General features: G+C 40.3%; 1 protein-coding gene across 8 annotated transcripts in view; it reads left to right on the top strand.

Moving 5' to 3' along the window:
• The window catches only part of MAPK10 (mitogen-activated protein kinase 10), a 171,137-nt gene extending 146,900 nt beyond the window's left edge, over positions 1-24,237 (top strand). For 7 of the 8 annotated variants that reach the window (XM_063335101.1, XM_063335094.1, XM_063335098.1 and 4 more), the window contains 3 exons: positions 9,873-9,936; positions 10,527-10,604; positions 17,319-24,237. In XM_063335101.1, coding sequence (XP_063191171.1) covers positions 9,873-9,936; positions 10,527-10,604; positions 17,319-17,461 — 285 coding nt within the window. In that variant the 3' untranslated portion in view covers positions 17,462-24,237. Of the gene's footprint in view, positions 1-9,872; positions 9,937-10,526; positions 10,605-17,313 lie in introns of all 8 variants that reach the window. The other variant, XM_063335099.1, reaches the window with a different exon arrangement.
• The last annotated feature ends 2,492 nt before the right edge of the window (positions 24,238-26,729 follow it).

The following is a 26,729-nucleotide window of genomic DNA, read 5'->3' as shown; positions in this document are numbered from 1 at the left end:
TATTTTGCATATCAGGAGATGGGGCTATTCTAACTCTTTACTGCTTCAGTTAACTGATAAACCTGCTAATGGGTTTTGCATTTGTGGTCTCTGAGTATTCAGTTTTACTCTTGTTTTCTACCTTTTTTGCTTATTTCATGTTGAAATTCAGAAGTGCTATTTTTACTGTGTTGGCCATTTTGAAGCATTTTTCCCCTGGTATCTTTACCCCAGGATGTTCTTTTGTTAAAATGGGTTTTAGGTGGGCATCTGTGTTTTGTATTTCACTAGAAATGCCACAGTTAGTCAGCATCAGATTTGGTCCTTTTTTTACCACCCTCTTTTTGTGTATTTTTTCTTGAGGTAATCATGAGCCTTACTAGTTTGCAACTGCTTGCCTGTGCATTTTACAAACATACTGTTTTGGAGCCTATTAGTTTTGTTTTTACTATTGCATTCAATGAGTCTTCTCTTGTGTCAGAACCTGGCTTCTGCAACTGGTCCTATCCAAGGTGCGTAGCTTTCTTTTTCCTGTCTGAGAACAAAGCTTTAGAGACAGAAATTTTAGAAAAGCCTAGTTGTCTTTGACTCAATAAAAGCTCAAAACTTCAATTCTTTGTTGTCTGGGTTCTGACATGAGCTGAATTACATCGCTCTGGGTGTTATGAACAGCCAGATCAGAACTTCTCTGTCAGGCAGAAGGATCAAGAGCACTTTACAGAAGCTTACTAGGTACTGCAGCGTTCTTCATCTTTTCCTCTCTTCCTTTACACAAGGAAGTACGTTGTATTTGGGGATGTACCTGTCTATTAGATTTCAAGTAATAGCTCTGTTGATTCCTGGTGAAGGGAGAAGAAAAGCTGTGAGCCAGACTTTACGTTCTGTCTTTCTATATCACAGACAACAGGCACTAACCGCAGTTTTTGCTTTGCCTTCCGCAAGCAGGCCTTGTGTCTTCCTAGATGAGCACTCGCTCACAGGTTCAGAGATTTGCACCTATTTCATGGGCTAGATGCCAGAGGGTACAATAGGAGCCTTAGCTATTGACTGCAAAGTGGGCAGGCAAGGATGGGGTGGAAGGAGGAGTGAGAGAAAGGATGGACTAGCAAAGACGAATATTCTGCCACTTCCTTAGGGAAAGTTTGTAGAGAACCAGCTGGCACCTTAATGAATTCTCCTTTAGAATTTACAGCATGGCAAGGCTCTATGAAGCAAACCTGCTTTTTCAGACTACCCTGCAAATGTGCAGGCCAGGGAACCTGAAAAGAGAACAATAGGAAAATGAGTGATGGAGATGCTTTTGGTCACTTGCGTTGTGCTTAATTTACCACTGTTTTTCCTGATTGCTCTACTGGGACTTAGAAGCCTGCACTGTGATGCATCTGCCCACGTTCACTGCACTGTCTCTTTTGTAGCACTTGGTAAGCGCTTTTCTATAGGATGAGGTCTTTCATCATGTGACTAAAGATTTGGTAGTGGGGTGTTGTTTTTTTTTTTTCTTTTTTGAGTCCTCCTCCCGTAGTGCATAACTTGAGGCAGGATTCCTTTCACTATCAATAACCCTGTACAGTAAGGACAATACAGAAATTAGGATACAGAGGTATTAAACAAGATGGCATTTTCAACCAGGATAGCATTGTAGGGAATTTAGTTAACTTAGCTGTCTAGTTAGATTACTCCTTCTCCCCAGTAAATGTCTTCATCAAAAGCAGCTGGGACAGGGAGGCATCTGTTGTACAGTATTCGTTTGGTTCAGAGGCCTAGGAGGACAGGTAACTGAAAGCATTTAATGTGACAGGAATTTTGAAGTGAGCTGTTACAGTGTCGTGAAGTGTCAGTGTGTGCTGGAGTAGACCATGAAGAACGCTAAAGACAGTTCAGGGAATAAGTAGAGAATTTGGTATCAAAGATTAACCTGGAAGTAATGACCCTCTACATCTGATTTACAGCTTTATGAGGGGAACAGAAAAATAGCCCTGTCCAGTTAAAAAGCAGACTAGTGAGACAGTTAACAGTCCCGTTTTATAAGTGTATTAAAAGTTTATAGTCTTTCAGAGGCTGTATGGGGGCAATAAAACTGTTATGTCCATTCTAATGGGCAAAGCCTATAACACAAATAGGAAGTGGTAGGAATGCAGTACCCTTCCCCCACCCCCCGCAGTGTGTAACAGCATTAAACTCTTCTGGTTGGCTTTAAATGCCATGTTGTGATTCCCTGATCCAGAGAGGAAGAGGATACGTTACTAGGTGTAGTATTTGCTATTCACTAACAGCAAGAGGTTACACAGCAGTGCTGTGACTCTTCCACAGACTTCTGTATTATAACAAACCACATCCAAAGCCCTCAGTAGCTCTGAAGCAGTCATCATATTTACACGTAGAAACAGGCCTTGCTGTTTTTAAGCTTATCTGTGGAGTGAGGGGGTAAGCTACATTTTGGAATTAGAGGAAATTCTTAAATCTAACATACTAACCTAGTTAGCCAGCTTCTTTTGTGCCCACTCAGCTTGCTGCAGAATCCTTGATAATAAAATCACAGTTAAATTCTCCAGTTCTCCATCATTGCTCTAAAATTAATTTGAATAGCATTACTCACAGTTAAGATAATTTCTGTATTCAACCAATTACAACTAAAATACGTGCTTTTAAAAAATACGAAAACATCCAGATAATGTGTGTTTATGATTGTGTGCAATTCCCGAGATTTTAGGAGCTGTTGAAATCTGTTATCACCTATCACCTAATTTATATGTAGGGAAACCAGAGTTCAGACGGGAAAATTATTATTTACTAATATTACACAGGAAATCTACTGTAAAATCAGAATAGGAACCTATAGACCTTCTGTTGTGGTTCAGGCCGGGTTGGCCCATGACAAGACAACGGATGCTCTCCCCCACCTCTCGCTCCAAGGAAAGGAGGAGGACAGACAAGGAGATTTATGAGTTTGGAAAAAAACTAAACCACTTCAATGAAATATTAACAATAAAATAAAAAAGGAAATAATGAAATAGATACAATATAAATAAATATACACAAAACCATATCAAGCTCCCAGGGGGATGTCACTGGCAGGCACTGGGGAAGTTCCAGACCGGACCCCGTGACAACTGGAACACAGTGACCGGGATCAAAAGGCAGAGGAGCCGACAGGGCCCCCCTCAGCCATCAGCCATTGAGGAAGAGCCACCCCGACCCCTTTGGCCCCTCAGCGTTTCTCCCGCGCGTGGCAGATGGGATGGAACACCCGATTGGTCAGTTTGGGTCACCTGACCTGTCCACGCCTCCCCGCGGGTGCCACCCCTCCATGGGGTAACCAACCAAGTCAGCTGACCCCGGTTGCCACGGCAACAGGCGGGAGCCGGAGCCTCTCACGGAACAGCAGGTCGGCCCCGCTCTACCCCAGACCAGGACACCTGAGTTCTGTGGTTTATATTTCAGTTAAAGGTTCCTTCTTCCTGTATGTTATATGCAGAAACTGTCTCAGTTCCACTTTTAAACAAATATTACGTTTATTAGCCTCCTGTTACGGTAGTTACTTTTCCTACATAACAGCATTTGGGCTATTAGCATGAGTAAATGAGACACACGGTACCTTTTCTCCCTCAGAGTCCTCTTGTTCTTTTTGTAGGAAAGAAGACATTTCCAACATCTCGTGCCTCCATAGGTAGACTATCCTCTTTATTGTAGATAATCTCAGTATGTCCCTGATGACAAATTAGCTTCTCTGGTTTTGTGTCTGTTCTTCAGACTTTGTTTTCATTTACACAGCTGCCTTATTTTGAAGTTGCTATACATTCTTATCCTTCATTGAGATGATCTGTGAATACATCTGAAATCTGATATTTAATTTTTCGTAGCTCCCCATATGTTTGTGCGATGCTGCCTATACGCGTGCCACTGTTTTTATCCCAAAATGTTTAAATTGTTTGTGAACAGATGGATTCCTAGACATGTGCTTTAGAATACCTTTAGCATTGCCACCTGGGTGGCTCTGAAGTAAAATTTCAGAACACTTGTGCTGGCTGTTCTCTAGGACTGCTTTGGCTTGAGCTGCCTGGTCTCCAGTCTAATTCCTTCCGTACTGTTTGCATTAGAAATTATTTTGAATGGAAGAAATACCTACTTATCAGTATCAAAGTCACGTTCTTACGCAAGACTGTGGCTGCTGTATATTCCTCTCCTTAATTTTTCAATGATTAAGTTATTTCATAAAAAATTAACCAATTATTTTTTGGTCAAAAAGATTTGCTTGCACATTTATGGAAGATGCTAGCTTAGAAGAATTTTTGCTGTTTAGGGGCAATTGTTTAGGACTTAATTTTGCACATTTTTTCTTTGCCTATAAACGACTTAGGAATCACTTTGTTTTGGAACGTTTTGAGTATCTGCGGGATCTCGTATTGGTTACTACTTGGGAACAGTATTGTTCCATTCCATGGGAACAAATCTAGTAGATTTGCCATAGATTATTATCTGATGTTTTCTGTTTCTGGTAACTGATTTCAAAATTCATCTTAGATTTTACTGTATCTGTAGTTATTGCTTGTTATCTGACATATGCCATCCATTAGAAGAGAGATTTCTTAGAAAACTGAAAGATCAGATGTTAAAAATGTTCCTTTTAAGCATTTCTCTATAGTGACAGAATTTTATAATAGTGATAGATTTTGTGGGGTTTTATTCACTGTAACTCACACTGCTTTTGTTATTGGTTTTATTTTCATAGGATTTACATTTCACTGGGCTATCTCTGCATCTAGGACCCACCTACAAGGGGCTGAGTTGGGATTTATTATTCATTTTTGTGTGTGTGCCAACCCATGTGTTACCTTTTATTAATGTGATGCTATTTCCTGCAATGCTTATGAAGAGAGGTTGGTTTGCAGTTCTCAGTCCGAGGTCTTGTCCAAGATAGAAACTGTTGCTGTATCGTCTTAGCCCTGTATAAGCTATCTATGAACAGCTGTTAAATACAATCTGTTCGAATGAATTTCAAGTTTCATAGTTTGTCATGAGAAAAAAAAAATCACCTATGTCTTATTTTACCTGTGAGTGCTGAGCATCCATGATGTTGGACAAGCACTTCTGGAGAGCTCTGTGACCTTGGCAAACAACTCTTCAAAGGTGTCACCTTCACTACGTGTGACACTTCATGGCAAAATCAAGGCTGTCAGATTGTGCGTCTGTTCTGGTGTTCTTATCTCTTGCTCAGCCCTGTGTGTATAGATGTTGTATCTAAACTCTTTGGTGATCTGCCACAGGGATTTTTTTTAGCAATCAGTTATAGGGTTTGGTTTTCTGCTTAGAGGTCGATGGTGCACATCTGTTGTCTCACAAAAGAAGTTTGCAGCTCTGCTTTGTACACAAGCACAGATATTTCCTCTAGTCAGCGACATCTATCCATTTATAGCTGATTAATTATGGAAGCTGAACATGCTTCTGCAGCAATCTTTGTTAATGCCATTGAGAAGTAGTGGTTAGAGAAGAGGCATTTCTTCTCTTTTTCTTTTCCAAACCAAATTAAAGCTTTTTCCAGTTTGCTGTTGTACGTATCTCCAAGCTACTCAGTCCTCTGTGTGTAGCCAAGTAATCTTGACTCCTGCTGCACGGTAGCCTTACCAGTCCAGCTGTTCAGAAACAGCTCAGACCTCAGTTTCTTTGATGCACGCTATGCATGGAGTTTTCCAAAAGGCTCTGCAAAGAGTGCAAGGAATGAATGGGCACAGAAGGATCTCTTCTTCCATATCCATAGTTGAGATCATGCCCAGCCTGCTGTGGAGTTCCTGGGCAATACAGGGTGAAATCCAAGGCCATTGACACTTTCCTCTCTAGACGAAGAGACTTCAGGCCTCTGGTGACAGCACACTGGTGTACTTTGGCTTGCACTGCAAAAATAAATTTATAAATTGTATCAGTAACACAATCCAGGTTGTAGTAAAACACAAAGGAATTTTCATATTCACTTACTATGAGGATCTAAGCCATTTAGCAAATTGTTTAACCTCACACCATTAATTCTCACAGCCTCCATTGCCTCTGGCATTTGTATATCACTAATTCTATTATTGCCTTATATGCTGCACCACAACTACTGCACCAGACCCTGTGATTCTGCCAAGCTTTCTAAAAACAGCTCATCCCAAGGTCTGCGCTAGCTCTGCAGAGGCAGGGACAGAGATGGATTTATCCAAGTGTGAGCTCCAGCCTTCCTTCCCTTTCTAGCAGTAGCACACAAACCAATCCATGTTGCTTTGGGAAAGTGAGAATACATCACCCTCAACATGTCTTCCCTTTTTCCCTAGTGAAAAGCTTTTCCTCTCTGTGTACTAGAAAGGTATTTAACAAATCTAGTAGCCTCATGATGCTTATCTGACAAATGAAAAAACCTGTCTTTTTTGAGTGTTAGTTTTGTTGGATTTGTTTTGTTTTGTTTGCGTTTTTTAGCAAAAGGTCTGTGTGGATATTTTCGGGGTGGTGTGGGGTGTGTGTGTTGTAATTTTTATTGTAGTCAATGAATGTTAAATTAAACGCAAAAATATTTAAAAATCCATTTGTGAGATTTAAAAGCCAAGAACCACTGAAACAACAAGGACTTACTTTAATATATACAAGAAAAATACAGTTCATTTATTTTCTTCCACATCCAAAAATAGATTCTATTCTTTGTTATTGCTGCCAATGCAATTGCTTACAAATCAATGCAATTTGGGGAGAAAATGGCTACCTTAAACTGAAGCTAGATGCTGCCACCCATCGGCTTGATTCACACCCTGCTTTGATTGAATGCTAGTTTCACTATTCTTCTTCTGAAACTTGTACAAACTAAACCATATAACTTTCAGTTGGAATGTGCTGTATGAGGGATTTATAAGAATGTATATGATACTGCAGCCGCATCCACATAGAAAATTAATAATGTTAAACTCAGTCATTTTTTAAGGCGTTTGAGTTAGGCAGCGAAGTCATTTTTAGGCAAACCTTTGCACCAAGACTGAAATCGGGTGCCCAGGAGGACCCAGGTTTGGCAGCTGCTCTGTCTGCTCCATTGCTGTGACAATACTTGTGTTAAAAACCTCTCTTCCTCTCTCTTAATTTTAGAAACTGTTTAAAAAAACCCAAACCAAACAAGTTAGCAGAAAATGGGCAGTCAGCCTGGAAGGGATTATCTAAATTGATAACAATGTATTGTTAAACTTTGTGGCTCTCATTAAGATTAATGAGGATTGTGGGAAAATACAATCATTCCTGAAACTGTTGTGGTATTCTCAGCTCAGCTTTGTGCCTCAAATCAATGAAAATATGTCATAAGGGCTCATTTCCTTATATCAGGGAATTTAGATAGGAAAGCTTCGCTTATCTCAGCACGACAGCGCTGGCCTTCTCTCTCAGTGGAGCGCCACTCACCTATGTTCTGCACAGATTTTAGAGGTTATACTTCCCGCCTGTGTGAAGAGGAGGGATTTATTCATGTCATTATCACACTGAGTATTTGTTACCATTGGCTCTTGTGTTCCTGCCGACAGCCATGTTTTATAGCTCTGGGTTCTGCTAGCTCACAAATAAAAGTCTGCAGTGTAAACTCTGCTATAGCAGTAGAACACTGTGCAGGTGCAGTTTCGGGCATCCTGCAGTGTGTGAAGTACAGTTTGGTTGTCTTGTCTTCATAGCAAAATAGCAGTTTGGTAACAAATGAGATTACTCTGGGCTCTCTCCCTGGAAAATGTCTTCCTTTCCAGAATGTGTTAATCTAGGAAGTAATTACTGCTGCTTCTCTTGTTGCCTATTAGCCAATTATGTCTGCTTAAGACATAGCTGAAATAAATTAGAAGAGACATAAGCCAAAGATTTTGTGGTTGTATGAACTGATCACTCGTTCCTTTTGATTCTGTAATTTGTGCTTGGGAATTGAAGTAGTGAAGGAATCTATCTTCTTATTTCTGGCTGGGGGAGAAATACCCATGTTTTTCTATGGAAAATGTAAAAATAGTGTTTACACTTGGTAGGAGCAATTTTACCCACAGCCTGTGCTTTTTGTAAGCCCCTCCCTGAAGCTTTTAGAAAGAAAGGTTCTTGCAGGATATTCTTGTCCAACTTGGTTTAGCTGCTTTCCTTCCATCTGACAGAGAAGCGGTGGGTCTGTTGCTGTGATTCATACTACAGCTCAGCCAAACGCCTCCTCTGCTGCTACCATAAAAGCCAAGAGCCAGCTACGTAGCAGAGCTGACAGCCCCTGTAAGTCTCCCGTAAATTCTTAGACCCCCAGGATTTCCTTGTCTTTGCCAGCTTTCTCTGCTTTTCCCTGGTAGGAAATGCATGCTGCAGGGCTGGCTGAGTGGCTGAGCAGTAGTTCAGCAGGTGCAGCTGGAGTAGTGGAGCCAGCTTACTGCATCCTGCTGGTCTATGGTGAGGTTCACCAGTGCTTTTCTGGAGCATTCAGCTCCCTGATATCACGATCAGAAGAAACATGGAGTGCCCGTGGAGACTGCACTGATTGTGGTTGAATCTATCTTAAGCTTCAGGACTGACCGGAAGGGACTGATAAGGGCTGTTATACTGAATAAGAGTACAGCTGCATTGGTTTGGGACTCAGACTTCTTATGTGGTTGTGTCTTACCTTGCTGACATAGCAAAACCTCAGGTACCCCTGCTGAGGGCTGGCGTTCACTTTAACTCACGGCACATGTCTCAGGTGCTGTCTTGGCACTTTCTCAGGTATGAGACTTGGCAGTCCAGGACTTCACCTAATTCCCTTGTCTTTAGCCCTGATACAAGTGTCATTCTGCAGGAACGTCTCTTTGTTTTCAGTGGACTTGTCTAGTTCAGCTATCATACAATTGTCCTGGTCCATATTACCTCACTGAGGTATTACTTTCTCAGTTATATCTGTAGCATGCAAATAGCTTAATGGGCTGATCACGTTTAGAGTCCCGAGAACAAATTCTAAACTTCTTAGTGAATCAGAAAACAGCTCAGTAAATGTGCATTTAATAGTAAGGTATTTTGAAAGGGATGCAATGGCTGAGTACCCAACGTGAAAGTTAGAAGAAATACTTAGGAGTGAGAAAAGTCTCATAGATCTTGTTTCCATCTTCATTAGACACTTTTACCTCAGATGCTGAAGTTTCTTGGTAGAAGGAAGGAGGAGAGCGTCCTCTGCTTACTTGGCTGCTGTATTTGGCGGCTAACATCAGGACAGACAATGAACACACGGCTTAGTTGCCTAATGAAAGCAGGTATTCAGCCTCTTGGAAACTCTAGTTGCCTTTGTCTCAGTAAATTCCAGGATCTACTGCTTCTGTGGAGTTCCCATCAACTAAAAGATACAGTTTAAAAAAAAAAAAAAGGCAAAACAAAAAAATCCCAAAAAGCAGTTACTTAAAAATATGTATACTGGAAAGCTTGAGAATTTGGAACAAGGGTCAGAAATTCTGGCAGGGAGATTTACTTTAAAATTACAGTTACTCTGAGAAGTTTGTATAGCAGCAAGTACGATGTCTAAAGGGCAATTTAAAACTGATTGTAGTAATATTACTAATTATTAATCAGGATTGGTATTTGTCTGGTACTCTGACAGTACCTTCTCTGCCAGTACAAACAACCTGTCTGTGGAGTTTCTGACCACAGTGGCATTGCTGACCTGGGTTCTATTTCAACTGCAACTAAGCTTCTTGTTTAAAAGAGGAAAAGGGAGAAATATATTGATTTCTTTTACATTGTTGAATTCCAGAAGTGTTAAGCTCTTTAATATTCAAATGTGTTTCATGTGGTTCTGCGTGTACGGGATAGATAACAAAGAGGGAGAAGAGAATTTATCTTTACTTAAATAATTACTCCTTATTATTTACAATATAACAGACAATCGACTAAATAGCTTTGTTTCTCTCCTGCAGCCTCCTCCTCAAATATATGATAAACAGCTGGATGAAAGGGAACATACAATCGAGGAATGGAAAGGTAATGGCACTTTAGAATTATGTGGGATGGGATATTTTAGTGGCATAACGGCCATGTCCCACCACCAATTGCGCCTGTGTAAAACCAAAAGAATTCCTTTGACCTGAAGAATTGACGTTAGCCATACAAACTGCTGATTTCGTAGTGAAAATATAAGAAATGTCCTGAGGACTATCATTATGTACACAGGTTAATGTTAACACAGGAGGTGCGGGTTCCAGTGCTTCATTGAAATCTAAGGATATCGTGGATAGATGATACTGTTCAGCAGGATGATGCATCAGAATTTTACCCACAGTGAAAAGCATTGTGTTAGTGTGCTGCCTCCTTTCTAGATAGTGCAGCATTAAACAATTCACATGTTCTAGTTTAGCCCTTTTTGTCTCAACTCAGCTACAAAAAGAGATGATAGGAAAGGAGGGGAATGTAAGAGAGGTCTTAGGGGAGTAGAGCTGTCAGACTTGTGAAAACAAGGTAGGGCAGACTAAGGAAGCCCATGGGAGGGCTATGACATGGTGTTTTCATAGTTGTTTCGTTCCTGATCACACCAACTGGTTCCTTTTTGTAACTGTTGCAATTCTCTCTTCCAGAACTCATCTACAAAGAAGTAATGAATTCTGAAGAAAAGACTAAAAATGGCGTAGTAAAAGGACAGCCTTCTCCTTCAGGTACTCAGACCCATTGAATAACTTTGATGTGGTTTCTGTACTGACAAAAAGAGAATGGAGATAGCTGAAGCACTTAGGCTACGCTTGCAGTTATGTAGACCAAGTTAAGTTTTTATGAAATCACAGAATCTTCAGAGTTGGAAGGGACCTCTAGAGATCATCTAGTCCAACTCCCCTGCTAGAGCAGGATTGCCTAGAGCACATCACTCAGGACTGCATCCAGGCGGGTCTTGAAAGTCTCCAGAGAAGGGGACCCCACAACCTCCCTGGGCAGCCTGTTCCAGTGCTCTGTCACCCTCACCGTAAAGAAGTTTTTTCTCATATTTGATCGGAACTTCCTGTGTTCCAACTTGTGCCCATTGCCCCTCGTCCTGTCACTGGGAACCAATGAAAAGAGTCTGGCTCCATCCTCCTTCAACCCACCCTTTAGATACTTGTATGCCATAATAAGGTCTCCCCTCAGCCTTCTCTTCTCCAGGCTAGAGAGTCCCAGCTCTCTCAGCCTTTCCTCATAAGGGAGATGCTCCAGTCCCTCAATCATCTTAGTTGCCCTACGCTGGACTCTCTCCAGCAGTTCCCTGTCCCTCTTGAACTGGGGAGCCCAAAACTGGATGCAGTATTCCAGTTGTGGCCTCACCAGTGCAGAGCAGAGGGGGAGAATGACCTCCTTCGACCTACTGGCCACAGTCTTCCCTGTGCAGCCCAGGATTCCATTGGCCTTTTTGGCAACAAGGGCACATTGTTGGCTCATGTGTGCTTATTGTTGGCTCCAGTGCTTCTAATGGGTTGACCTTGATTAATTGCCCTCCACTGTCATGTTAATACATAAAAATTGGTCTGCTTGCTATTTGAGATATAGTTGCCCTTGTCTTTTCTGTGGAAAGATCTGTGGTTACAGATTATATTCCTGTGAGTGGGGAGGTTTATCTCACACTATTATTATTATATTGCTTATGGATGGATAACTGAACTAATACCCTGCCAGCTGATATAAGCAAAATTGGTGATGTCAGCATTTATCCATCTGTCGGACACATGACACTGCACGCACACACACACACCCCCCATGTAAGCATCTGGTACCTACTCTGGTAGTTTATCCTTTCAGAAGTCTGATAACATTAGAACAGCTTGCTGACAAGCTTGGTTGACACTTTGATGAGAAGGGAAAGTTGTCTTCAAACACAGATTCTTAAAGTCCTGTCACAAAAAAATCACAACTAAATTTTATCTGAGGAAAATTCACATCAGCAGTCTTCTCATAGAAATGCAAAGTGGGACTGTGAGTACACAGAAATATATATTTGTGAAGGTGTGCTTTCACTGGCAGACTTGAAGAGCCCAGATTTTGAGCACAGTGTTCCAGTAGCATTTATGGGTAAAAACACCTACCTTTTGCAGAGCCTTTTCTTAAAGTAAAATAATTTAATTCAGTGTTCCCTGCATATTTTCAGAGAGTTTTTTTATTTTGCATTCTCATTTTTCACTTGCTTCTGAGCTAACTTAAGGTTAGAACAAGAATGCATCATTAGTAACTGACAGGACAACAGGAAACATGGCAACAACGGAGGAAGTTAATAGAGTGCTGGATGGTAATAATTAGAGCAGTAGCACTGCATCTCAATTTTGGTATTGAAGTAAGATATTGAAAACTATCCATTGTGTTCTTGCCGAGTTGCAAACAAAGTATAAGACTTGCAGATTTAATTTACCAAACTACTGTACCACTGAAAAGAAATCTGGGGCCCTGACAACTGGTTTATGATCAAGAAACATTGTAGTTGCTGGTCTCGGGAATTAACTACCCAGGGATTTCTTCATGTATTCCATGTTCTGTTTTTCCCATGTGGAAGGTTTTTATTGTTTATGTAAAAGCACTTGCAAACATACAAAATTGCCATTTCTTACCTGTCTTTCTTTTGATGTTCCCATTTGACTGTTTTTGGAATTTTAGGCACCAACAAGTATAACAACTATTTAAAAATTGCTCTGAGATGAGGCTGTTTCATAAAACAGTACATTTCCTGGTTTTCATCACTTTATGTACCTGACTTAGTTTCTTTCAACTGAATGAAATACTGAAAGAATGAGGTAAAACAAGTCACCAGTTCTGAGCATAAGGGAAATGAGGGAGACTCTGCACATACATTGCTCATTGGTCAGTGTTCTTGGCAAGGTTTCAGAAGGCTCAGATTCGATGCTCTACCTGTAATCATAGCAAGCAAGCTGGAGATGAGTTTCCGTGATCTGTCGATCAGAGCTTTTGGGAAGACAGCTGCAATTGACAGCATCAAGGGTAATAGCTGCCCACAGACAGTGCAGACTACTTAGAGTGCCTGTGTATTACCATGTCAGTCCTGTGAAGAATTAGTTAATACAGCAACACACAAGCTTGAAATGTGCAGCCTGGGGGCAACCTCAAGTCCCCCTCGTGCTCATGTCCAATGAACAAAAACCATTTTTCCATTTTTCTTTCTGGCAGCTTTTAGCTCATGTAAATTCCGTTATCGCATCCCTAATTAGTTTTCCTTCCTTTGGACTTCACTACCTGCATCTTTCAATCTTTCAAACTTACAGCTTTTCTCTACACTTTATCTAGTTGATTTTTGTCATGTTCCAGTGCCTCACCACCTCACAGGAAAGAATTCCTTCCTAATATCTAATCTAAATCCCCTCTCTTTCAGTTTAAAACCATTACCCCTCATCCTATTGCTACATTCCCGGATAAAACATCCCTCCCCATCTTTCTTGTAGGCCCCCTTTAAGTACTGGAAAGCTGCTGTAAGGTCTCTCTGCAGCCTTCTCTTTTTCCAAGCTGAACAACCCCAACTCTCTCAGCCTGTCTTCATAGGAGAGGAGCTCCAGCCCTCTCATCATCTTCGTGGCCCTACTCTGGACTCGCTCTAACAGGTCCATGTCCTTCTTATGTTGGGGGCTCCAGAGCTGGACGTAGTACTCCAGGTGGGGTCTTGCAAAAGCAGAGTACGGGGTCAGAATCACCTCCCTTGACCTGCTGGCCATGCTGCTTTTGATGCAGCCCAGGATGCGGTTGGCTTTCTGGGCTGCAGGCACACATTGCTGGCTCGTGTTGAGCTTCTCATCAACCAACATCACTAAGTCCTTCTCCTCAGGGCTGCTCTCAATCCATTCTCCACCCAGCCTGTATTTGTGCTTGGGGTTGTCCTGACCCAAGTGTAGGATCTTGTACTTGGCCTCATTGAACTTCATGACATTTGCATGGGTGACCTCTCAAGCCTGTCCAGGTCCCTCTGGATGGCATCCCTTCCTTTCAGCATGTTGACCACACCACACAGCTTGGTGATGCTGGCAAACTTTCTGAGGGTGCACTCAATCCCACTGTCCATGTCGCCAACAAACACGTTAAATAGTACCTACTGGTCCCAGTACCAACCCCTGAGGAACACCACTCGTCACTGGTTGCCACTTGGACATCAGGCTATTGACCGCAACTCTTTGAGTGCGGCCATCCAGCCAATTCCTTATCCAGCAAGTGGTCCATCTGTCCAATCCATGTCTCTCCAATTTAAAGACAAGGATGTCATGCGGGACAGTGTCATATGCTTTGCACGCTCCAGGCAGATGATGTCAGTTGCTCTTCCCTTATCCACCAACGCTCTAACGCCGTCATAGAAGGCCGCCAAATTTGTCAGGCATGATTTGCCCTTGGTGAAGCCATGTCGGCTGTCACCAATCAGTCATTTTCCATGTGCCTTAGTGTAGTTTTCAGTAGGATCTGCTCCATGACCTTGGCAGGCACAGAGGTGAGACTGACCTTTAGTTCCCTGGGTCTTCCTTTTTTCCCTTTTTAAAAATGGGCGTTATGTTTCCCCTTTTCCAGTCAGCGGGAACTTAAGTTCTGTCCAAATTAAATAACCTTGCTGCTATTTGCAGATTTCCTCTGCTCTGACACTGCGTACTGTCTAATCACCTCTCACACTCTCCTAGTCTTCACTGCTCAGCTGTAGTTTCATACCTAACATTTCCAACTATCTTGTCATTTCTGGATACTGAATATAGTAAATAGAGCCGCTCTCCATGGAGATTATTCTTAGCAGTCCCGTTTCTTGCTGAAAATTGCTCTTTTATTATTCCCTTCCTGCCTTTTAATTGCTGTCTGATTTGGTCAATTTTGTTGCTGTCACCCAAGAACTACTGGATACCTTTAGTAGCCCTCTTCTGTCACATGCAGAACCAAAAATAAGCAGCTGAGCAAATCCCCAAGACAGAAACAAGGCTTTTTTTGGAAACAGATGCAGTACTCCTTCCCCCCCCCCATCTGTACCACGTTGCAGCTGTATTCCTAAAGGCACTTCCATAGGTGCTAATTAAATAGGGCTTCAACAGGAGCCCTCTGAGGAAGGAATCCTTGCTTTACAGCATGGAAGCTGATTCGTGGCTTAGAAGAGTAGCTGTCAAGTCAACGGCAGAGCCAGAACAGATCCCAGGAGCTGTCTCTCACCTGCTCTAAACTTTTGCCCTTTTCCTCAACCCTCCATCCAGTGAGAAGCTTCTTACCAACAAGCATATTCCTACCAACAAGCACCTCTGTCATTTCTGCACTGTTTCACCTGGCACCCATCTCGCCAGGAACAAGCTGTTGTAGCACCAGAGAGGTGCTGAGCATAGCAAATGAAGCATTACTTACTGACCAGGACAGCTTTTGCCTGGGCTTCTGAGTGTTGCTACATAGGAGCTGCTTTGCGCTGCTGAATTCTTTAATTCTCTCATTTATATTTGGTGTAGTTTCATTTGGTTTTGTGAGTATTTTGTGAGTCTGGGTGCTTTGGGGCTGCAACAGTAACTATCAGGTCTGTGTTATGTCACATGGAATTGTGCTGAAAGTTAGGAGTAACCATAAAAATGCAGTTTCCAGAAACTTAGGGGCCGAGTTGATACTTGCTGAAATGAACATAGCAGGGTTTATTGAATTCAGTGGTGCTGAATCAGACAAAGTGTAACAAAATCTTCACCTATACAATTTCTGCAGCCATTTCTTCAGTTATTTTGCCTAGCTAAGTTGATCGCACGTTTATCAAAGAAGGCTGCACAGCAACAGTTTGATCAAAAGTTGATGGATGGATGGACGGATGGATGGATGATTGCTGTCTGCAGTCACCAGTGAGACACTGAGATTGCTCTGTCTTTTTGCAGCCTTTACAAAATTAACTATTTTATTTTCCAAATGTTATCAGGAGAGTAAACTAATTCAAGGGTTCTTCTGATGACAAAGTATCTTTGTGCTACTACAACAGCAAAAAGCAGTTCCCATCTAGAGCTCTGAACATAAGCATATCTGTCTCTGTTATGTGCATATTTATAGTAGATGTGTATAAAGGGATGAAAAAGTTGAGGAAAATAGAAGAGAGTTGGAGGTGTATGGTATGGTGGCTTGTTTTCTCAGAGTACTGGTTTTATTGCAAACTGGAAAGTGACAGAAATACTCTCCTTTTGTCCATAGCATCATATATTTTGCCTAGGCTGTATAGATGGCTGTTAATTTCTGTATTAAGAATATACTAATTTTGTAATTTTACTAGGTGTGGTTTTTTAGGTACGTTCTCTTCCTAGGCAATAGGATGTTAATTTCTGTTCATTTTGAGGAAATGAAAATCTGTAAAAGTCAGATGAGAAAACGTTTTGGCCATAGAATGAAACGGCATCTATCTGTGTGTCGGAGTGATTACCTACAATTTCCAGATGTGCAATATCATAAAAAACACATATTTTATTGTCATGAATATTTAATGAAAATTAACATATCCCTCCCAAACTGCAGGCAGTGTTAATTTTGGTGGAAAGAAGACAACAAAACATTGCCTCAAAGTTCAGTGGAAAAAAATACCAATCAAACTGTGGTTTGCTACTTTGAGAACTTAAGTATGAGTTGAGGTTAATGGGCAGAGTGACAGTTCAGCAGTCACAGGTGCATGGTAAATACATTCTTCATGTGGCTCTATTTATCTGTCACATTATATATCACAGTTATCTGCATTTATGTGACAGATGATACCTGATAATATTCAGGGATGTGATAAATGTTCAGTCATGTTAATGACAATCTCATGAAGGTACCTTCTTCATTTCACGAAGTCAAAGTGATTTTTTTGGATAATACTTGTACTATCATCATTTTACAGAGGGCAGGTAAACTAGGATGCACAAAAATACTGGCAGAACCGAAATCCTGGGCTTAGTCCACCTAGTCCTTAACTAAGAGGAAGAAACCAGCCTTGCCTCCCACACAGCCATCTTCTCTACATTGCCACTGAGTGATTTGATGCCACCCATTCTACTAAACTATCTACAAGGAAACTAGGATTTTATGACAGAGTATGGAGGATTGGCTTGGGTTTTTTAATCATCTTTTTGGTGCCTGTGCGATCCTAGCAGACGTCTGATCTTTGGGTGTTTTCTAACTCTAAGAAGGTTAGAAAGAAGTGGAGTGATAGACACAACATGAGCTCTACCTCTTCAAAACGGACTATTGAGGGAGAGAATTTCCTGGTAAAATATTAAATATTATCCAATGCCTAAAGTTGCATGGCCCATTTTCTGCTAAGGTTTGCCACTGCTTAAAATGGTCTGTGTACTTACATGTCTGTTGCCACATGGTAAGAATCCTTTGCTTTTTAAAATGTGAGCAGTTTGAGGGTTTCAGGTTTAATCACGTTGGTGTTCGTTTTCGTAGCACAGGTGCAGCAGTGAACAGCAGTGAAAGCCTCCCTCCATCCTCATCTGTCAATGACATCTCATCCATGTCCACGGATCAAACACTGGCGTCTGACACGGACAGCAGCCTGGAAGCTTCTGCAGGACCCCTCGGTTGTTGCAGGTGACTAGCCGCCTGCCTGCGAAACCCAGCGTTCTTCAGAGGATGATGTAATTTAGGAGTAAAAATTAAGAGGAGTTAAGAGATGAAAAGGGAGAGAAATAAAATACAAAGATTTAAACAAAACAAACAAAAAATGTTTTCAGCCTGCTTCTCCTACAGAATTATGTAATGCAGCTAAGCTCAAATGTATATTTAACTTATAGTTGCTCTGCTTTGGTCTTCTTCCAATGATGCTTAGTGGGGAAAAAAAAAAGGAACTGAAAAATCCTTTTTTTTAACCCTTCCCCATAAGATGTAAAATTAATGGCTGCAAAACCAGCAACCTGCAACTGTCCTTTTCACACTGGCATGACAAGGTGTGCAGTAGCCACTCTCAAACATACAAGTGTGTATCTGCCTTCACCCTCTGTTCTGTCATCTTCTGCCCAGTGAGGCAGATAGGGATATACATGCATTTTTCTTCATATACAAATAGCACATATACACGCGTGCCAGTAGAATTCTGGCAGTGTATGCAGCCGTGTGCCTGTAGGAACATGCACATCTGCATATGTACTTAGTGTGCACTCCACAACTATAAATGGCCCATTTCAGGTGAACGGCATAACTACATGTGTGATATGACTAGTGTATATCCTATTTGTTTGTTCATTGATGAGGTGCATATCTTGTATGAGGATTTGTGGAAGTGTAAATAACCACATTGAACTGTGGCTCCCTCAGACACTTGAAGATGTAGCACCAACATTTCTGCTGAGAGTCGTATACATATTTTGAAATAAGAAGCAAATTTGTATTGAAAGAAGATGCCACAGAGTTTCATAGAAAAATGTTTATTCGTGAATGTTGAGACTTGTTGTTCTAATTTTTAGAGCAGATATGCCAAGCTATGACCAGGTTAGATGGAAGCACATATATATTTGCAAGCTACAGGGAACAAGAATGAAGGGGTTTTTATGCATGTCTAAGCCCAGAAAGATTTGTCTCAGTAGGCAACTTTTCCTGTCAATGTTAATTTAGTTATCATCTTAGTTCATAGACAGACTCACTATGAATGAGTTACATGTACGCTTGTGTGTTAGGGAGTATGACAGGGTTGAGGAATGGGCAGATTATGGTCAATAGGACATACAACAACTTGGTTTTATTTTACGTCTAGATCTTTATTAAGTTAAATAGAGAAAGGATATTTGCAGCTCACTCCCTCTCAGTGTATGTATGTGGCTTAGAGGTCGTTTTCCCTTTAAATCATTCCCTTGCAGGGTTCTCCACTACTAAAAGAACAGGCCTTCTCCAGGTGCTTTTGGCTGTTCATTTGCTCGTGACAAATCATCTGACTCCCCAGGAAGTTTTATCAGCTGTGTTACATGGAAAAGAACCACCGAGTGCATGGGTCTAGTATTCCTATATTCTAAGTAATAGCAGAAGATACCAGTCAGCTAGTGCGCTGGGCGGAAACCATCCCAGTCAGGGGTCTTAGGCTCTCAATCAGGCATCTTAGGCAGTTTTGACAAGTTCCAAAGAACCCAACAGTGACTGAATATCACATTGATTTTACCAGATAATAAGTAGAATTCCCAGTGGTAAGTGGTTTTACCAGAGAATGGCAAAACTCCACACAGAATTTCAGAACAACTGAATATTTTTGCAGCCAAAACAGCAACTAGCATTTTCCACTGCAAGGTCATCACTACCTGGGTTGGAAATTAACTAAAATCTGAGTCATCTCTCCTCTTACCAAAGTGTGCCACGTAAACTGAAACGAGATAAATCATACTCTAATGCTTTTCTAAATGTCAAAGAGAGAAACTGTTTAGAATATATTACTGGATATTTTAAATTCACTAATTCTTATGTTTTCAAAATTCTACCAAAATAGGAATGTTCCATTAGGTGGCTTACAAGCCTGCCATTCTGTGGTAGGAAAAATAATTAAGTATCAAGTCAGATTTTGTTCAAAGGGAAGAAAGTAAAGAAAAAAAACTCTCCACAGTTAATTAAGTGGGTATGAAATAATTTCACACTTGGTAGGTCTGAGCTGTCTTATAATTGTTGTAGGAATTTTTTTTCCCCAGGTATATTTTTGGTAGATTTTTATAGATTTTTTTTTGAGAATAAAATTAGGTCGATAATGTTCTAAAAACTCAGAGCAGTAATTGTGGAAGCAATAATTTACTTCTGCTAAAAATATTTAGCAATATTCTCTCTTAAGCCATGAAACATCATGTCATTGTCGAGTGATGTAACTCACTTCAAAGCCAATGATCATAAAAGTATTGAAAGGTAAACAGCAATGCTCTGTAGGTACAAAGGCAATAACACCAAGGGTGACTTCTTAGCAATAATGAAATGTATCACCTCCAGATTTAATTCACCATAGATATATATTAATAATATTCAGGTAACTAGTATCTGCTTTACATTCCTTAGTGTGCACCATTTGGGTGTGTTATTTAAACAAAACAAAACAAAAGTGTCTCAAAGAGGCAATGCTGTATGTAAGAGAAACTGCAAAAATACCACAAATGTAAACCATAGAAACTGGAAATAATCATACTTCATTGCCAGTGATATTATGGAGATGTGGCATCGGCAATAGCAGAGAAATCATTTCTAGTAGACAGATGCTTACAGATCTCCCATGTTTCGTCCATCGAAGCCAAAAAACATGCTCTTAGTCCCATTGTATAATTCAGTCTTGCTTGGGTTCATGAGTGCGGGCTGGAGAACCAGTCGCCATAGAAGATGTCCTAGCGATCGCCGCTAAATGAACCCACAACATAGAAGTTACATAACTTTATTCCCAGAAGCCCTGATTCTGCTAAGCACCAGTGCTCCTACAAACATTTAACGGAGACTACAGGGATGCGTACATAATTTTAACTAGTGTGTGCTTTTGTCTTTTGCTTAGCAGCGATCAACATCAGCATGTGCTTAAGTGCCTTGCTGAAATGGGGCCTAAAAGAATTACTGCATCTCTTTTTGTCCTCAGATTAGTTAGTCTCCTTTATGTGAAGCTCTGTCTGGGGGAGGAAACTTGGGGCTGTCCACATTGAACACTAGAAAAAAGCCATCAATGAAGAAAAGCAATAGTTTGTTACAATTTTGGTCCTTGTATGTCCAAACTGAAGTAGCAACCATCAAACAGGAATAGTATCCTCTGTTTTGCTTTGTGTCAGGAAGTAGGTGCTATCAGCTGATACCTTACAAGAATGCATGGACTCTTGAATAAAAGGTTGCAGTGATGACATTCTGTAGCTGTCTTAAGGTAAACAAAATTTTTCTTTCATATTCTAGAAGTTTTGATCCCCTTCTCTTCGAGCCTGTTCCCCTTTATTCCTACAATTCTGTTCAGTTTGATAATGACAGATGCTTTATTCCTACGTTCTGTTCAGTTTGATAATGACTGATACTTCTGGATAGTATGAGAAACTAAAAAATAACAAAAAAGTTAGAATTGCTCTTAAAAGACCCTTCCTCCATTTTCCTTCTCACTGATCGAGTTTAAATGAGGATGAGAGATTGATTTACTTCAAGTTGATGCAAGGCTATGCATGTTTTCAATCCAAAATTTTCTGTAATTTTTGAAATCAATCTTCAGATACTGACTTGGTAGCTGAAATAGTATCTTCCATTAAAATGTAATAGATCTTTAGAGAGTTCAGATATTTGAGTTGGTCACATGCTGATTTATGCGAATTGCATTGTTGTTGATAATCCTCCCATACCATGTAGAATTCCATGGCACAGATAGATTCAGGAATCTTAGCAAGCTTGCATTAAATAAAGTGGAGCTTAAATTGGAGTGCAAGTATGGTAATGTCAAAAAAAAAAAAAAAAAAGAAAAAGCGACAGAAAGCCTGATCTGGTACTTCCCTAAGGCACTGATAGTTTTCCTCTGGAAGTTAACAGTTCCTGCATGATATTGGCCTCCAAAGATTACACAAGAAAGACGATTGTGCCACTGTATCACTCTTCTAAATTTATCTTCTATTCTTAACTAAGAATAGATTCATATATATGGTTTTATCTTCATACATATTGCTTTACCTTCAAGCTTTGGGATAACAATACTGAAGAAATTAGACTTGTCACAGTGCCTTTAGGAAGGTTTCCACATTAGTTCTACTTAACTGATTAGTATTGTATTATAATGTTTGTCAGTGAGCACCGGTGATTTCTTTTCCACCAATATATTTTCTGATGAAAAATATGCTAATAGTAAATTTTAGAACTGCCTGAGTCAAATTCAGCAAATATCACAAATTTTTTATTTAAAAAAAAAGGAAAAATATGGTTTGAGTATCCTGAAATCACTGTAAAATATAATTGAAACATTTCAATTCAAAATAATTTTTAATAGCCAATGTTAGCTTATTTATATTACAAGCTTTGCAGTATTCCAAAGGATCAAAAATTATTTTAGTTTCAGATCTATCTATATTTATTTCTTCTTGCTTATTGAGATTTTAAAATTTTGTGTGAATTCAAACATGCAAAAACAAACAAGAAAGACATTTTGCAACAAACTCTGTGTGCTTCCAGGGACAGCAATATGAAAGAAAACCTGCAGGGAAGAATTAGACTTTTCTTTTAATAGCCTGGCAAAAAAAGTCTGAGTTAGTGGTTCGAGTTTAGGCTTTTATTTTCTTTGCTTCCATATGTATGTGTAGGAAAGAGAGGGAGTTGCATATGGATGTGATTTTTAGAGCCTGTTCTATTCATATTTGATCCAAGTTCCCAGTGCGGATAACAAGCGTAATTGTAACATAATTACACATCTTCAAGAATCTGATGGCTGTGCTTATTTGAACTTCCACCACTTTACAAAGGACACAGTTAACTAATTGCAAGCTCAAGGTGATCTTTTTCACACACACACAAAAAGAAAATCATTGTGCCGTAGGTTTGACTATTCCTCAAATATGTAATGTCTTAATTAGTAAGATGCTTGAGGGAGGTGGGGGAATGGTGAATGTGTCATCTTCACCAATGAGCTGGAAAACAGACCTGTCCAGTGGAATTTTGTGGAATCTGCTTTGTGTATTAGGAACTTGCCAGTGTGGCCTTCCCCTTTCCCTTCCTCTTCCCCTTCCCCTTTCCTTCCCTTCCCACTATTGATTGCAAGAGGTGAGCTGTTTCAATCATTTGTATTCAGGCTCATTGACCCATGGCAAGTTTGAGTTTTAAAGAGGGTTTGATTTGACAAAAGAATGTTGAAAAACTTCAACTGAGGCTACTAGTGCCTTTTTACCTGAGAGCGAAAAGCTGAAAAGCACGTATTGAAGGAAGACACAGTCAATTTGGGAAATAAATGTATGTCTACCATGCTTATAATTTCAGACAGGTAAGCCTGTCTCTTTTGCTAATTTTCACTGAACAGGGCCATGCTTGTCTTCTGGGAAGCAAGATATTTATAATGTAAATAGTTGTATTGATTTTTTTTCCTTCCTCTGTAACTAATATGTAATAATCAAGCACACTAATTCTGTTAAATCTTTCACAATAAGGCCGCTGTATGCCTAAATATGGTTGACCTCTGACCTTTTCCTAAGTCAGTTATATGCTGAAAAGGAGGGTGCTGAAGGTTTCAGTGTACATACAGAATCATGTATATTTAGTAAATTGAGTAAGTGGGACTTAGGGCCAGTATACGTTAAGCCACAACAGTAACAAAGCTCCAGATTTTAACTAGCAAAAACAACTGTTCACCTTGCCATGTCCATCATTTGTAATAAGATCTAAGTTGCACCTACCTGTAGTTCTGCATGATCAGACTTCAAAGTATAACTAACAAGACCTGTAATGTATCAGTGCTGATAAATGTAGATGTAAAAAAAAAAAAAGAAAAAAAAAAGAAAGAAAAAAAGAAAAAACTTGACCAACAAAAGAAAATCAACAACAGCAACAGTTCAGTATCAAGACTGGAAGATGAGACATGTCTGATTTTGTTGCGCACTTATAGCTGAAAAGAACAACCAGTGTCAGTCAGCGTAAATGGACTGCAGTAGTGACATTTGTTAAGGAACCAACCTTATTTCCATATTGTTTTGTTCTTACCCTGTTTTCCTTTGACCATTTGTTCCCTGTGCGTAGTACAGGGCAGAACAGGCCCTCAGTCATCAGTGTTTTGTGGGTCAATGTTGCATCAATGATTTCTCATTTCTGTTCATTTAGCAATTACTGAACTAAGATGGGAATCTCGTGTTCTCCCATATGTCAAAAGGAATCCTGTCAGAGCTTCCTCATGAGGATACTTTTCTCACTGCTGTCTTGACTCCTGTCGCTTGAATGACTTTGCACTGTTCCCAATAAACAGCACAACACAGCAAACCATATTGATTGAGGGCTTCATTACATGTGTGTTGTGCATCTGTACTTTCACAGGGGCTCAAAGTCATGCAGGGACAGGACTCAACTGAAATATGGTATGTACTCTATGCATGACGCCTATATTACACCTTTATGACCTTATAGTGGTAAAACTGATTATCTTTACAGATGTGGATTTGGACCATCTTTTTTTTGGAGGAAAGTTGTAGTGAACCTCGGTCCTTATCCCACAAACCACTTGCGCTTATCCAGAGCAGCTAAGCGGACGTTAAAGCGGTGCGAGGACCTTCCGGGGGGCCATGCACAGGGGTGAATTTCATGCTGTTTGAATGTGATCTTGCCAAAAAGTCTGTATGTCTAGCAGGGGAGACTGTGACTGTTCTATAAGGAGTGTTTGTGTTGTTTACTTTAAAACAAGCTTTGCTAATTAAAATAGTGTATTCCGGAGTCCTATTTGAATGGTGTGAAGGGTATCAATGAAGAAGATACGAAATATGGTCGTACAGCTCTCCTGGCTTCTTGTTTCTTTTCCTTCAGCCCTCGCTAGGGGACGCAGAGAAAGCTGTAACCATGTGGATGTTGCCAGGATTACAAAATCCGGTTAGTGCTATATCTGATGTGCTTTACAGGCTTAATCCTCTATACCACCATTCATTTAAGAAATATTTACAGCGCTACAGGATCTTAGTGCATATGAGACTTAGACTTTTTGTCTTTAATTAGCTTAAGAGTTTATTCCTCTGGCTGACTGCCTAAGAATATTAGGAAAAAAATGACCACATGACTGGACAGAATGAAGAAAAACTGCCAAGTAATAGCTAGTCCCTCTCATATCTCTTCCCCCATTAAAAATGTAAAACAAAATCAAGCCAACAATAAAAAAACCAAACCAAACAAGCCCACAACCACCATAGAAACTGCAGTTACTATTTGGGGACTGATTTTTCACCAAGTTGAACGCACTTCACTCCAAGTGAAAAAAGAACAAAAAGGAGAGAGATGCTGCCTTTTGGAAAACATTGCTGTTTTCCTCAGTTCTTGCACAAGCTATCTGTGCCCATTATATTTCCAAGCAAGTCAAATGAGAATGCACAAAGGACATTTTTATGTTTCAATTTATCATACGTAGAGATGAAAATAAAAATCTCAGCCTTCTGTCCAAACAATTTGAAGGGGGGAGCTATAGAAAACATTTAATTAAAGCACCTTGTAAGCACTGTAAAGGAAGAAAATCTTACAGTTGTTGGTACTTAAATGCCATTTCAAACTTACTGTGCAGAGCTGGTACTCTTGCTCTGACTTGCTAAATCAGGATGATTTTTCAAGGTCTAGTCTTCTCCTAGTTTGTATATGCAGAGATTGGCTAAGCTACAATATATAATAAAAACCTCTGATTTGCAATGGCTAGGGAATTTTGGCTTTGCGATTCTTACTGCAAAATGGGAAGGACAGGGACCAGCTTTTTTTTTTACTGGGTACGTTTTACCTTTTGAGACAATTGAAGATTTATCTTTTTGTTGAGAGGTTTGTCCTTTTCAGGACTCAGAATTTTTATGACCATATTTCAGGGATTTACGCGTCATTGAATCCAGCTGTACCTGTGATTTAGCTTCAAATAACCCAGAGTCCTAAATTCCAGAAAATCTGAAGTTCTATTTAAACAGGACGGGCCTATCTCCTACAATGCTCCTTAGTACTCAATGGAAGTACTTTTGTAGCAACAGACCAGCCTTGGAATTCTTCCGTCAGCTTGCATGATGGCCTAAACATCTCTTGTTTGGGAAGGGGGAGCACGTGTTGCATGCTGATGAGCTGTAGCAAATCGATGGAGTCATCTTTGTTGAAGCAGAGTTGAAGGAAGGAGATCGGCGCGCCTCTGCAAAACTCCCCCTCCTTTGCCACTTGAGGCAAACGAATGGGATGAAGGTTAGTGAACAACCTTTGTGCTCAAACTGATGAACATTCACTATGGTGTTGTGAGGCCCGTTTAAATGCACTGGGACCAGTTCACAGTCCCCTTGCAGTATGTACGGCTGTTGTGATCTGCATGCGGTAGTCACTTTCTCGTTTGATGTCAGAGTTGAAGTTTCACTTCTCCTGTGGAACTCTCTGCTGGAGGCTGTTCCGTTTTGGCTCTGTTTCTATGTGTGTGCTAATGCTTAGAAAGCAACAATTCCATGCACTGCCCTGTGGCTGTGACTCTCTTCAAGTACATACAGATACAGACTGAGATTATCTTGCTTTTCAACGTGCTCTTCCAAACCCTCTGCTGATGGCATAGCTTGGAAGCTGAATTGCAAATCTGCTGTGTCTCCAACACGATTATCAGTATAGCGTAAGGAGCCAGGGAGGAAGTTTAGCTGGTTAAATTAATACTGATTTTCTAATGTATTTGTCTTATTTTGAAATTGACTGCTGGGAAGGAGTAAGCGTTGTTTGTCTCCTGATATTTCTGTATGATATTCTGCCCACATTCCAGGAGCACTTATATATGGAATAGTAATTAGGGTGCTCGAGAAAATAGCTCTCTTTCTGAATATGTCTATTTAATGGATAGACTGGCGCTTTTGTTAAGTAAGTCCCATTACAGGCAGTGGCTGACTGTGCTGTCTGGAAGATGTTAGCCTTTCTTGCATCATAAGCCTGGAATTAACAATGGGGGCATTTAACGTTTCTCTAGGCTACGTTTGAAATGTGTGAAATTCTTCCCACCTCTACTCCACATTTAACATTGGAGAGTAAGGGGAGTTATCTTTGATTCTTAAAAGCTCATGAGGCAGAAATTACACAGTAGCTGCTGCAACAAAATAACCCTTCCAATTTCCAGAACAATTAATGGTTCATTGTGTGGATGAGGTAAAAAGCTGTACAATGTCCCCTTCCTGCTGTTAACCCTAGCCTAGGTAAAGACATGTCTGATGTTACAAGATTAAGCTGTT

This window comes from Chroicocephalus ridibundus, chromosome 5 (assembly GCF_963924245.1).
Source record: "Chroicocephalus ridibundus chromosome 5, bChrRid1.1, whole genome shotgun sequence".
Classification (NCBI taxonomy): Eukaryota; Metazoa; Chordata; class Aves; order Charadriiformes; family Laridae; genus Chroicocephalus; species Chroicocephalus ridibundus.
The sequence above is the reverse complement of the archived record's forward strand: the minus strand, read 5'-3'. Positions and strand labels throughout refer to the sequence as shown.